At 62.9% G+C, this 13,143-nt stretch overlaps 2 protein-coding genes across 4 annotated transcripts; one reads left to right on the forward strand and one right to left on the reverse strand.

The window, feature by feature from the left end:
* Positions 1 to 568: 568 nt before the first annotated feature.
* Positions 569 to 3,495, reverse strand: GPR3 (G protein-coupled receptor 3). Its single transcript, XM_069875147.1, has 2 exons — positions 3,333 to 3,495; positions 569 to 1,652 (listed from the first exon to the last, which is right to left on the reverse strand). Exon 2 carries the CDS (start codon positions 1,634 to 1,636, stop codon positions 650 to 652), a length of 987 nt encoding a protein of 328 aa, XP_069731248.1. The 5' UTR covers positions 1,637 to 1,652; positions 3,333 to 3,495; the 3' UTR covers positions 569 to 649.
* Positions 3,496 to 5,401: 1,906 nt separating this feature from the next.
* Positions 5,402 to 12,469, forward strand: CD164L2 (CD164 molecule like 2). 3 transcript variants are annotated; one of them, XM_069875143.1, is made up of 6 exons: positions 5,402 to 5,617; positions 7,849 to 7,953; positions 8,300 to 8,377; positions 8,558 to 8,626; positions 9,264 to 9,429; positions 11,934 to 12,469. In XM_069875143.1, the coding sequence occupies exons 1-6, from the start codon at positions 5,533 to 5,535 to the stop codon at positions 11,938 to 11,940; spliced, it is 510 nt and encodes a 169-aa protein (XP_069731244.1). In that variant the 5' UTR covers positions 5,402 to 5,532; the 3' UTR covers positions 11,941 to 12,469. The 3 variants fall into 3 exon arrangements, with proteins under 3 accessions (XP_069731244.1, XP_069731241.1, XP_069731242.1); XM_069875140.1 differs by lacking the exon at positions 11,934 to 12,469 and adding an exon at positions 10,794 to 11,028; XM_069875141.1 differs by lacking the exon at positions 11,934 to 12,469 and adding an exon at positions 10,794 to 11,028 and having other exon boundaries at positions 8,561 to 8,626.
* The last annotated feature ends 674 nt before the right edge of the window (positions 12,470 to 13,143 follow it).

Consider the following 13,143-nt stretch of genomic DNA (forward strand, 5'->3'; position numbering starts at 1 on the left):
GAGCCTGCGGCAGCCCAGAGGCAGCGAGCACTAGAGGGCAGCAAGCCCCAGCGCTGGGAGAGCAGCAGTGAAGTCATCTTAAATAATTAAACAATAATAAATAAATGGATGGGTGGGTGGGTGGGTGGATGGATGGATGGATGGATGGATGGATGGATGGATGGATGGATGGATGGGAGAAAGGGGGTGGTGGGTTTGAGTCCCTCCTCCTCCTCCTCCAGCAAGCGAATCTCTCCTCCTCCCCCTTCCCCAAACGTACAAAATATATTTTAACTCTCTGAGGTAAATAACGAGGCTGTAAGAAAAGCAATAGGGGAGCGAACGTGTCCAGTATCGACCCCCCCCCCCCCTTTAAAAAAATAAAGCATCGTAAAGAGTTTTAACGAAAATATGAGGATCTCCCCCCTCTCTCTCTCGCGTGCACACGCAAATATAGATTATAGCATGGATAAAAAATATGTTTTTCTCTCCTGTAAAGCGAAAAAGTGGAAAAATAGAGGAAGAGAAGGGGTTGTGCCCAGAAGGACGGGGCTGGCAAGAGCTGCTTGATGCTGAGAGCTCCTGGTTCTTTGGGAATGAAAACTGGGAGGGGAGGACAACAGCCCCCCAGCCCCTCCACAATCGGTAAGTGGGGAAGGGGGGGGACACGTCAGACGTCGCTGGGCGAGCGGGAGCGGAAGGGCAGGGTGGAGGAGAAGCAGCCGCAGCAGGCGGCCCACAGCACCTTCTGGATCTCCTGGTTGCGGAAGGCGTAAATGATGGGGTTGAGCATGGAGTTGTAGGTGGCGGGGAGAAGGGTGAGGTAGGTGTAGAGGACCGGGGAGCTGTCATCCCCCAGCAGGCAGTAGACGGCGAAGGGCAACCAGCACGAAGCGAAGGTGCCCAGGATGACGGCCAAGGTGGCGATGCCTTTCCGAGTGGTGACGTAGTGGGAAGTGGCCAGGAAATGTCTCTGGATGGCGATCTGGTGGGCGTGCCGGCAGATGATCTTACAGATCTGCACGTAGAGCTGGAGCATCACCGCAAAGACCATGAAGAAGGAGACCGAGAGGATGATGAGGTGGTTCTTCATCAAGGGCTTGACGATGCTGCAGGCGGAGGGCTCCTTCAGGCAGTTCCAACCCATGACGGGCAGGAGCCCGGAGCAGATGGAGCCTCCCCAGGTGAGGATCAACATGATGTAAGTCCTGGTGACCGTCCTCTCCGAGTAATAGGTGAGGGCGTTGTAGAGGGATAGGTAGCGATCGATGGTGATGGTCAGCAAGCTGCTGACGCTGGCAGTGAAGGAGGCGACCAGGAGCCCCACCGTGAGCAGGCTGACGGCCTCCGACGGGACGAAGTAGACGAAGGCAAAGTGGAGGATCAACCCCAAACCAGCCAGGAGATCAGCCATGGCCAAGCTGCCGATGAGGAGGAACGCAGGAGCCCGGAAAGCTGGGCTGTAGAAGATGACCACCACCACGATGGCGTTCTCGCAGGAGATGATGGTCCCAGAGATGCAGAGGATGACATCCCATGGGTTCAAGGCGAGGGGTCGCACCACGGATTCCAGGTCCAAGGAGCTGTCGCTGCTGTTCCCGGCCGAGAACCAGCCCTGGTGGCCTTCGCTGGAGCTGGGGGGCTCTTCCTCCATCATGGTGGTGGAGGCTGACCTGCCAGGGCCAACAGCAACACATCGACCTTCGCGAGCTGTCCCTGTGCCACCCAGCCAGGGACACCCCTGACACTCCCCAAAATTGTCTCTGGGATGGGAGCAGAGCAGCACGTGTTGAGGGGAAGCTATTAATCCACGGAGGTTTTTTCCTGGAAGGGTTTTGGGGCAACACTTTGACCCCAAGCAGCAGGTGAAGGGGCCACCCTGGTGAGGAGAGAGCCCCCCTTCCCCCCAGCCCCTCCATGCACCCCGAAACCAGGACATCCCCCCCTTGGCCTTGGGGGTCTGCGCCTCCGCAGGCACTGCTGCCCCTCGCCCCCCCTTCCCATAGCGCTGTGGGATCACCCCCCCACCTGGTGACCTCCCCCGGTGTCCGTGTGTCACCCTGGGTGTCCATGTGTCCCCACTGAGTGTCCGTGTGTCCCCTTGGGTGTCCGTGTGTCCTCTCCAGGTAGCCGTGCCCCCACCCCAGTGTCCATGTCCCCCTCCTATATCCATGTTCTCCCCCCAACAATGTCTATATCCCCATCCCTGGGATCTGTGTGTGTCCCCTAGGTGTCTGTGTCCCTGTCCCCAGTGTCCCTATCCCCCTCTCCAGGTGCCCCTCATCGGTGTCTATGTCCCCTCATCGCCCATACCCCCCACACGTATATGTCCCCCACCCCAAGTATCCATGTCCCCCTCCCCTGTGTCCATGTCCCTTTCCTTGTTGGATGTGCCCCTCCAGGTACCCATGTCCCAATCTCCAGTGTCCCTGTCCCCCACCCGGTGTCCCTGTCCCCCCTTTCCTAGTGCCCATGATCCCCTTCCCTGACGTATCTGCCCCCCCAGGTGCCCATGTCCCCCTCCCCCGTGTCCCTGCCCCCCCTCCCCGATGTCCCTGTCCCCATCCCTGACATATGTGCCCCCCCAGGTGCCCCCATCCCTGATATATGTGTCCCCCCCAGGTACCCATGTCCCCCCTCCCCAGTGTCGATGCCCCCTTCCCTGAGCTATGTGCCCCCTCCAGGTGCCCATGTCCCCCTCCCCGATGTCCCTGTCCCCCCTCCCCTGTGCCCGTGTCCCCTTCTCTGATGTATGTGCCCCCCACTAGGTGCCCACGTCCCCTGCGCCAGTATCCCTGTCCCCCCCTCCTAGGTGCCCATGTCCCCATCCCTGATGTGTGTGCCCCCTAGGTACCCATGTCCCCTTCCCCAGTGTCCCTGTCCCCCCTCCCCAGTGTCGATGTCCCCTTCCCTGAGGTATGTGCCCCCTCCAGGTATCCATGTCCCCCTCCCCGATGTCCCTGTCCCCCCTCCCCAGTGTCCGTGTCCCCATCCCTGATATATGTGCCCCCCCAGGTATCCATGTCCCCTTCTCCAGCAACCCTGTCCCCCCTCCCCAGTGTCGATGTCCCCTTCCCTGATGTATGTGCCCCCCCAGGTGCCCACGTCCCCTGCGCCTGCGTCCCTGTCCCCCACTCCTAGGTGCCCATGTCCCCATCCCTGATATAGGTGCCCCCCCAGGTACCCATGTCCCCCTCCCCAGTGTCCCTGTCCCCATCCCTGATATAGGTGCCCCCCAGGTGCCCACGTCCCCCTCCCCAGTGTCGATGTCCCCTTCCCTGAGGTATGTGCCCCCTCCAGGTATCCATGTCCCCCTCCCCGATGTCCCTGCCCCCCCCGTCCCCCCCACTCACCTCCTGAGCCTCCGGGCGGGGGTCCCTCTGCCATGGGCTCCTCCGAGTTATAGCGCCCGAGCCCTGATGGGGGTGGGGGCGTTTCTGGGGGTGTATGTGTGTGTGTGGAGGGGGGGGGTGACTCACTGTGTGTCCCCCCACCTCAGCCCCCTCTCCCCGCGGTGACGTCCGTGGCTCGACGGAGCCAATCAGCGCCCGGCCCCGCGATCACACGGGGGATGGAGCGGCCCATTCATAAAAAAACAGACCCCCCCCCCGCCCCCCCCAACCTTACACACGCTCAGAACCACCCCCCCAGCCCGGCCCACGCCGCCCCCAGCACCCCCCCAGCCCGGGTTCCCCTCACCACGTCCTTGAGAAGCTTTGCAAGGCTCTGATGCAGAGGAGGGGGATGCTGGGGGGGACACTGCAGGGATTTGCGGGGGGGGGGGCAGGCTCAAAGGAGATGGGGGGCGATGCTGGGTGCTCCTCTGTCCAGCCTGGGGTGCGCAGCCCCCCTCATTGTAGGGATTTGGGGATGGGGGGGGTGCTGCTCGCCCTCACAGCCTGGAATCCTGGCTTGACCCCCCCCATTGCAGGGATTTGGGGGTTGGGGGGTGCTCCCAATGTACAGCCCCCTCCCCATTGCAGGGATTTGGGGGTGAGGGGTCGACGCATCCCCAGAGGAATTGGGGCTGGGGGTTGGGATGATGCTGGGTGTCCCCCCCACCCCCGCACAGCCCGGGCTGAATAATTCACCACCGAGAGAACCGGGAAGCCCGACACTAATGGAAGTGGGGGGGATGGGGGGGGGGTGCACCCCCGGGACCCTGCCGGGACACCCCCCCCCGCGCCGGTTCCTCGAAGCACGGTCATTTCACACCTTCCCAGGCAACCTGACCCCGCCGGGGGGCGAGCTTGGCCAGCACTGGAGGGTCCCGGGGTGCCCGGGGGGGCTGCAACCCCCCGCCCCCCCCCAGCTCGGAGCCCGGCCAGGGGCAAGAAGGGCTCGTCTCGAGTTCGGCTCCGCTCGGCTAGGGCTCGGCTCCTCTCGGCTCAGGTTCGTCTCCGCTCGGCTCGGGCTCGGCTCGCGTTCGGCTCCTCTCGGCTCGGGCTCGGCTCCTCTCGGCTCGGGTTCGGCTCCTCTCGGCTCGGGTTCGTCTCCTCTCGGCTCGGGTTCGGCTCCGCTCGGGTTCGGCTCGGCCCAGCGGGAGCTGTTCTTGGTGCTGAACGCCGCCGCCACGCCTCAGCCCCGGGGGGATCGCGGTGCCCCGGGCACCGGGCTAGGGGAGCAGCGGCTGCGAGGAGGCGGGGCGTGCAAAGCACGGGCAGCCAGCGCCGTGCAGGGTGCTCAGGGTGTTTAGGGTGTTCACGGTGTTCAGGGTGTTCAGGGTGTGCAGGATGTTCAGGATGTGCAGTGTGTGCAGTGCACAGGGTGCCGAGGTGCAGCGTGTTCAGGGTTCTGGGGTGCAGCGTGTTCAGGGTTCTGGGATGCAGCGTGTTCAGGGTGCTGGGGTGCAGTGCCCAGGGTTTTGAGGTGCAGCGTGTTCAGGGTTCTAGGGTGCAGAATGTTCAGGGTGCTGGGGTGCAGTTCTCACAGTGCTGGGGTGCAGCGCGTTCAGAGTTCTGGGATGCAGTGCCCAGGGTTTTGGGGTGCAGTATGTTCAGAGTGCTGGGGTGCAGCGTGTTCAGGGCTCTGGGGTGCAGTGTGTTCAGGGCTCTGGGATCCAGTGCCCAGGGTTCTGGGGTGCAGGATGTTCGGGGTGCAGGATATTCAGGGTTCTGGGGTGCAGGATATTCAGGGTTCTGGGGTGCAGCATGTTCAGGGTGCTGGCGTGCAGCGTGTTCAGGGTTTGGGGTGCAGTGCCCAGGGTTCTGGGGCGCAGCAGCACCCAGCGCTCCCCACCCCCTGACACCACTCCATCCCCTCCTTTCCCTCGGGCTCAGCAGCAGGACCGCGGGCTGTGGGATGGGGTGTGGGGTGTGGGGGCTCCCCCTCCCTCTCAACTCCCTCCCCCCCCCCCCATTCTTGCCCCCCCGAGGCGGGGCGGGACGAGGCGGAGCCGCCCCCCCCCCTCCCCGCCCCGCCGGTGCCGCCTCCCGTTCCCGCAGCTCCGCTCGGTTCTCCCGGGAGCTCGGCAGCTCCCACCGGGACCGGGACGGGGCCGAACCGGGCTGAGCCGAGCCTGGCTAGAGCCCAGCACCCCTCCCGGGCCGGGCCATGGCCCCGGCGCTGCGCTGCGCGCTGCTCTGCGCGCTCCTCTGCGCGCTCCCCTGCGCGCTCGGCTCCGCGCACACCCGCGCAGGTACGGACCGGGCTGGAAGGGGAGGGGGGCACCCCGAAGGGGGGTTGCGAAGGGAGTTCGAGCTTTGGGGCTGATGAACTTTTAGGGGTGATCTTTCTTTTCACAGGGGTGCCGGTGCCCCCAGCCCCCGCGGAACCCGGGATGGGACCCCCCCCCATCCCCTCGGTTTGGGGGGACAGAGGGCTCTGCTCCTGCTCCCAGCTCTCCACCCCGAATAAGACCCCCAATTCCATCGCTTGACCCCAATTTAGGGAGAGAAGGGGCTCTGCTCCCGGCCCCCCGCCCCAGTGGGACCCCCTCATTCCCTGAATTGACCCCAATTTAAGGGGAGAGGGGGCTCTGCTCCTGCTCCCAGCTCCTCACCCCGATGGGACCCCCCATTCCCTCAGTTGACCCCAATTTAGGGGGAGAGGGGGCTCTGCTCCCAGCCCCCCGCCCTGATGAGACCCCCCAGTTCCCTCTCTTGACCCCAATTTAGGGGGAGAGGGGGTTCTATCCTTGCTCCCAGCCCCCCCAGAACAAGGAGGGCTGCCCTGCGCTGCTGCGGGACGAGTGGGGCGCAGGGTCCGTCCTCCTCTCCGAAGCTCTGGGGGGACCTCGTGGTTCGTGGCGGTTTCCATGTGGGGGGAAGCGGGGAGCGGAGCCCTCCTCCTCCTGCCTGGGGTGCCCGCAACTCCGGGCATCAATTATGCAAACCCCAAGCTTCCTTCTGCTCCCCTTCTCCCATCCCCCAGGTGCTGCCAGGAGAGTTTTCCACCTTCCCTTGTCCCACTGGGACCCAAAACTTCCATGGGGAAGGGGTTACCCTGATGTGGCCCCGCTGCCCCCCTTGATTTCCCTCTCCCACCCCACACCTGACGGCAGGAGCGGGAGTTGACAACGTTGGGCTCCAACGTCTGTTCCTGTGCTTTGCTGCGATAAAAATAACTTAAATTACAAACCTGCCTGGAACCCTTGCGAACAAAGTCCTACTTTCCCATTGGTTCTGTAAATGCTGGAGATGGCGGGGGGGGGACCAGCAGCGTGCCCACCACGCCGTAACCATGGCAACGGGTCCGCAGCATCCCACTTGGTACCTTAACGCCACCAGTTGCCCCCTTCGCTTTGCTTTTGCTGTGCTGAGAGAAGGGAAAGGGTCTCTTCTATCAGTCTGGGTGGCCAAAAGGACTTTGAAATTTGGGGTTGGGGGGGGGTGGAGCTGCCGAACCCCAAAGGGAGGTGGTGAAGTGGGAAGCCCTCAGCCTGTGGGAACGGGGTCAAGGATAGGGCTGGCTTGATCCCTGCGTGGCAGAGCCCCTGGGGAACCAGCTCGGAGGGGTGCAGCCCCCCAAGCCCTCACTGTGAGCCCTGGAAGGGGGGGCTGATTGTCCCCTGGGAGCATGGAAACTGGCCCAGGGTGGGGTCTGGCTCCCAGCTCCTTCCCAGGGTGGCGCAAACGCGGGCGTGGGACGCAGCGAGGTGCTTGTAGGGCCCGGTTGCCGTTCCCCATCGCAGCCTCCCTGGTTGACAGTCATCGTGTAAATTAATGATGAGCGTGTGTGCGTGTGTGTGTGTGTGCGGGGGAAGAGCTGCAGAGCAGCTCCGCGAACGCCCAAGTGACTCACCAGCTTTGCTGGGGTGATGGGGAGCGGAGGGGTCCTGTGGGATGGATTTGGGGGGGCAGGGGTGTGATGCTGCTTAAATAACCCCGACTGGGCTGCTGGGAGCTGGTGCTGCTGCCTCATCACCTTTAAACTTCGACCAAGTCCCCTTCCCTGGAGGGATTTAAGGGACGAGTGGATGAGGCGCTGAGGGACATGGGTTAGTGATTGATGGGAATGGTTGGACTCGATGATCCTGGGGGTCTTTTCCAACCTGGTGATTCTATGATTTTATGATTCTAAGAGACCCAGGGCTGGGGTGGGCTTGCCCTGCGTGTCCTAGGTGGCCACGGGTGCTGCGAGCTGTGGGGTGCAGGATGACCCCTCTCCGGGGAGCTGGTGATGCTACAAAGACACCTGCAGCCTGCTGGGATGGGGCTGGTAGCTGGTTTGGTGCTGCAGGAGGTGCCTACATCCCTCCTGCCGCAAATCCTCCTCCTCCATGGAGGAACTGGATGGTCTTTAAAGTCCCTTCCAACCCAACCCATTCTATGATTCTATGGAGCAGAGAGAGGGGTCCAGCCCCAACCCTGGGGGGCAGAAGGGGTGGATGCTCGCCCCGACCTCACGCCTTTCCCCTCGCTTTGGCAGGAGAGTGCGGTGAGCTGAGGTCCTGCGAGACGTGCACGGCTGCCATCGCCTCGCACAACGCCACCGGCTGCGTCTGGGTGGGCTGCGGGACCCCCGAGGAGCCAGGTGAGGGGGTCAGGAGGGCAGAGCCAAACATGGAAGGGTCTCAGAGGTGTGCGGGGTGAGTGAGGGGCTCCCACAGCCCCCGGTGCTCAAGGCTGGTGGTTCTCCTTGCCACTATCCAGCCCCTGCGTCTGGTCTGTGGCCCTGCCAGGATGGTGCTGGTGGCTCAGCACCTTTGGGTGGATCCCAGCTGCTTTCTGTGGCCGACATCCATCTCACCCAACCAGAGGGAGGCAGGGGATCCATGGAGCAGGTCCTTGCCATCCCGGACCCTCAGGTTCCCACAGCCCCAGTGCCATCGTCTGCACCGGGTGCCCCCTCAGGAAAACTCTTCTCCCTCTTCCCGCAGAGATGGGGAGCTGCATGCAGAGAGGGGTGACAGCGCGGGAGACCTGTGTGCTCTACAACACCAGCGCCTTGTGTCGAGGTAACCCCGCTCCCCTGGAGAGAACAGGTACCCCCAGAGAGAACGGGTACCCCCAAAGCCCCCCAGACCCAGCGGCGCCGCTGTGGGCGCTGGGGCCGTGGGGATGAAATCCCACCCCTGGGACAGGGATGTGGGGTGGGAGTGCACCACGACATCCCTTGACACCCCTTTTTCCTCCAGTAGCCCTCAAGTCCCCCACCGAAGAGCCTCCGCGGTCCCATAGCAAGGAGCCAGCGACGCATTCCCCAAGTGAGCGGGGCTGGAGGACAGGGGGTGGTGGGATGGGGGCATCCAGGAGCCCCAAGGGCCAGTGGGATGGGATGAGCTGCTTCCCTCTGTGTCCTGCATCCCTGGGGAGGGATGAGCAGAGCCCCCCTCAGGGCTGGATCCACGGAGCTTCAACCCCGGCTGCCCCCCAGGAGGTGCCAGTGCTGTCCCCAGGGTCACAGCTTCATCCCCATTCCCCCAGTGCTGCCCCAGGATGGGGCTGGGGGTGTCATAACACCCTAGAGAACCAGCCCTGCTGCCGTCCTTGTCATCTCTGGCCAGGTTGGAGCAGGAGCCGAGAGCGGCCAAGGAGCCTTTTCCAGAAAGCGGGAACTGGAGAGCGCTTGGGCTAATTACAGCGGGTAACCGGAGCCCAGAGCCCTCTGAATTATTGATCCCGCTGGGATCTTTTCACTGCTGTCTCCTCTCCTGCACGGTGCTGGCTGCTCCAGCGTGGGCCAAGCCCATCCCTGCATCCACGCATCGATGGGGACATCCCGGCCCCATGCTGGGAAACAGCAGATCCTCCTTGCGCAGCCACCGAGGTCTTCGGGGACCCCGGATCCTCTCTCCTTGGTACCCAGGGATGCCAACAGCCCCCGTTGTCCTTTGCCGTTAGGGACCACGACCACCAGCGCCCCGCTGACAGGCAGCCCCGAATTTCACCCTCCCGGTTTCGACACGGCCAGCTTCATCGGCGGCATCGTGCTGGTGCTCAGCATCCAAGCCGTGGTCTTCTTCATCATCAAGTTCATCAAGTCCAAGGACAGCACCTACCAAACGCTGTAAGGCTCCCGGGATGGAGGAGGGGGTCCCATAGTGGCTCATGGCTGGGTCAAAACCACCCTTGAACCCAAAATATTGGGGTCAGCCCTGGTGCGTGGGGCTCCACGACCTGTCTGGCTGTGTCTTGTCTCGCAGCTGAGTGTTGTCTCTCGTGGTTGTTTGTGCCGGTCTGTCCTCACTCGGCAGGGGAAGGATTTGGGAGGTGGAGAGGCTTGTCCTCCCCTGTCCGTCCCCTCACCAGTGTCCGGCTGTCCTGCTGCCTCCTCTGTCTGTTGCTGCCTGGATTGATCCTGGCTCCAAGCCCTGTAGGGAGCTCGGGGGCCCCAAATTCAGCCTGGGTCTGTTTTTCTTTTTCCTCACCTCATGCCATGGGGCTGCTAAGTAACAAGTGATAGGATGAGAGAATGTGGCCTCAAGTGGGGCACAACAACCCTGAGCAGCTCCAGACTAGGAGAAGTCTGGCTGGAAACTGCCTGGAGGAGAGGGACCTGGGGGTGTTGGTTGACAGTGACTGAACATGAGCCAGCAGTGGCATCTCTGGACTCGGCCCTGGGGAGACCGCTCCTCGAATCCTGTGTTCAGTTCTGGGCCCCTCACCACAAGAAGGATGTTGAGGCTCTGGAGCGAGTCCAGAGAAGAGCAACGAAGCTGGTGAGGGGGCTGGAGAACAAGAGGAGCGGCTGAGAGAGCTGGGGGTGTTTAGCCTGGAGAAGAGGAGGCTGAGGGGAGACCTCATTGCTCTCTCCAACTCCCTGAAAGGAGCTTGTGGAGAGGAAGGAGCTGGGCTCTTCTCCCAAGGGACAGGGGACAGGACGAGAGGGAATGGCCTCAAGCTCCACCAGGGGAGGGTCAGACTGAACATTAGGAAAAAGTATTTAATGGAAAGGGTCATTGGGCAGTGTCCGAGGCTGCCCAGGGAGGGGGTTGAGTCACCTTCCCTGGAGGGGTTTAGGGGACAAGTGGACGAGGTGCTGAGGGACGTGGGTTAGTGATTGATGGGAATGGTTGGACTCGATGATCCGATGGGTCTTTTCCAACCTGGGGATTCTATGATTCTACGATTAAGTTGGTCCAGGCTAGGTTTAGATTGGATAGTAGGAAAAATATCTTGACTGACAGAGTGGTGAAGCCCTGGCAGAGGCTGCCCAGGCAGCCGTGGAGTCTCCATCCCTGGAGGGGTTCAACTAGCGTGTAGACGCAGCACTTTGGGACACGGCTTGGTAGCCACGGTGGGGCTGGGCTGATGGTTGGACTGGATGAGCTTAGAGGTCTTCTCCAACCTCAATGATTCCATGATTCCATGACTCACCAGGTCTAACACAGAGGGGCCGTGCCCCATCTCTCTTTCCTTGCACGCTGCCAGAGAGGACAACCAGTAGGTGTCGGCGGCGATGGGGAGGGGGCTGCCCCTCTGCACCCCCAGAGCTCAACCCTTCCCTCGCGCCTCCACGGAGAGGGATGGCATGGTCCCTCTCTCCTGGTTTGCATGAAGTTGGGGGGGTTCCCAGCTGGTTTGCTGTTTTCCTGGAACTCGTTAGCGGTGGAAGGGAAGGGGGTGTCCCTGCTCACCCCCCTTTCATGCACGGAGGCCCTGGTGGGATGCACGGCCCCGTGGCTCGTCCATGCCTCTTCTGCATGGCTGCCTCCCCCCACCAGCCATGCAATGGGGTGCAGCCCCCCACTCCTGCTCTGGGAGGAGGGGAGCTGCGGAGCCCAGTTAGAGAGCACCCAGCAGCCCCCCCCCACACCCCGAGCACCCCCAATTTCCCACTGTATCCCTGCTCCTTTGCCTCCCCACAGCCTTGGGGCTTACCCGGAGGGAGCTTGGGGTCCCCTCTTTTCCTGGTGGGCTCTCAGGTGCTTTTCCCTTCAAGATTGTGGCCGGAGCACCCAGCCCCCTGCTCCGACCACCCTCCCCAGCCCACCCCAGTCCCCCCCAGCCCCTCCGTGCCCACCAGAGGAGCCGAGCTAGGGCCCTGCTGTGTGCTTTTGCTGTGCCTCTGTGTTGCTGTGGGGGTGTCGGAGGGGTTCCCAGCTGCCCCCCCTGCTTTCTGTGTGTTGTTTTGGGGAGGGGAGGGGGTTTTACTGTGTGCCGTGGGGTGAAACTTGTTGCTCCAGCTGCCCCTATTAAACTCTGCGAGGTGGTGTCTGTCTTGTGTCCGAGGAGGGGTTCACGTAGCTAGAAAAAGGGGGGGTGGCTTCACAAAGCTTGTGCCCCCATAATTGCAGTAGAGGCCCCCAATTGCGATAGAGCCCCCCAATTGTGATAGAGCCCCCCAGTTGCAGTAGAGCCCCCCAATTGTGATAGAGCCCCCTAATTCCCAGATAGGAGTCCTACCCTTCCCCATGGCATTGCCACCAGCATGGGTGCATCGGGGTGGGCACGGGGACACCCCCCTCTCCTCCTCCCTCCCTGGGGGGACAATGCAGGGCTGAACCCCTCCCAAGGCCAAGCTTCCCGGGGCCCTTTCTGCTACTTGCTCTTCTCTGTCCGCTGCACCAGGATCTGAAGCCACTGCACGCCCCGAGCTGGGGAGACGTTGCCCTCGTCCTCCCCAGGGAAGGCAGAGAAGAGGCCAGTGCTGCCAGCATCCTTACCTGGTGTCGGCATCCTTACCTGGTGCCGACATCCTTACCTGGTGCCGACATCCCTACCTGGTTCCAGACCACCCCTGCCTCCCCCCTCCAGCCACAGGGCCCCTGCCCACACCATAACTATGCAAAGGTGGCTCTGTCCTGGGCTGCCCTCTCTGCCCCAGGGGCACCACGGTGGGACACGTCACCCCAGCCCACCCCGTGTCCCCAGCACGGCAGGGGATGCTCTGGGGAGGGGTTGAATCCACTGTGGCCACAGTTACCCCCTCTGGCTGCTCCCTAGGGGACAGAGAGCAGGGTGGAGGGGGGCGGCTGGGTGTGGGGGTCCCATCCAGCCCCAAATCCAAGCCTTGCCAGGAGCCATGGGGGACCCGGAGCACCTCAGGGCACCAGAGGGAAGTGGCCACAGCTGGCAGCAAGGTGGCCAAGCCCCACACTGGGACAGAAACCCAATAAAGGATTTTTCCTCCTGTTTCTGGCATCTGTGTCGTGATCATCATACCCAGAGCCCCAGGAGGTTTTGGTAACCCCGTACCTGCGTGCATTGGTGCTGGTGGGAGGTCCTGAGCGACTCCAGTCCTCCCAGTGAGCAGGAGAGGGGAATCTGGGAGAATGGGTGATGCCATCGGGGAGGATGGAGCAGCAGGACATCATCCCTTCCTTTCCTGGGGATCTCAGGCCACTGTGTCCCCCTCCGTGGGGCACAGCCCCTTGTCTGGGGCTGCAGTTTGGAGCTAGAAGAACTGGGGGGATGGCAGGGCTGGGCTCTCCAGCTGCAGACAAGCGTGGGCAGCTGAGCCAGGGGGAATTTTTGGGGCGGCATCCAGCCCCACTAACACTGGGTGCCCCAGGGTTGGCGAGGAGGGATGGGAAAGGCAGGTAGGGTGTGTGCCCCAGCACCACAACCCCAGCACTGCCTGCCCCGAAGCGGCGCTGGGGCTGAGCAGCAGGTCTGGGCAGGCAGGGCTGGGGGTGCCGGGGTGCCCGGTGTCCCCGCTCCTCCCTCCTGCCCCGGGCTGGCTTGGCCTGGCCGTGGGAACAATGCTGGAACGGATTATCCGTCTGCAGAGCAGCTCGTCTGGCTGCACAGTGGCTTGTTGGTCTGTGTGGTGGCTCGT

Source organism: Phaenicophaeus curvirostris, chromosome 23, assembly GCF_032191515.1.
Source record: "Phaenicophaeus curvirostris isolate KB17595 chromosome 23, BPBGC_Pcur_1.0, whole genome shotgun sequence".
NCBI lineage: Eukaryota > Metazoa > Chordata > Aves > Cuculiformes > Cuculidae > Phaenicophaeus > Phaenicophaeus curvirostris.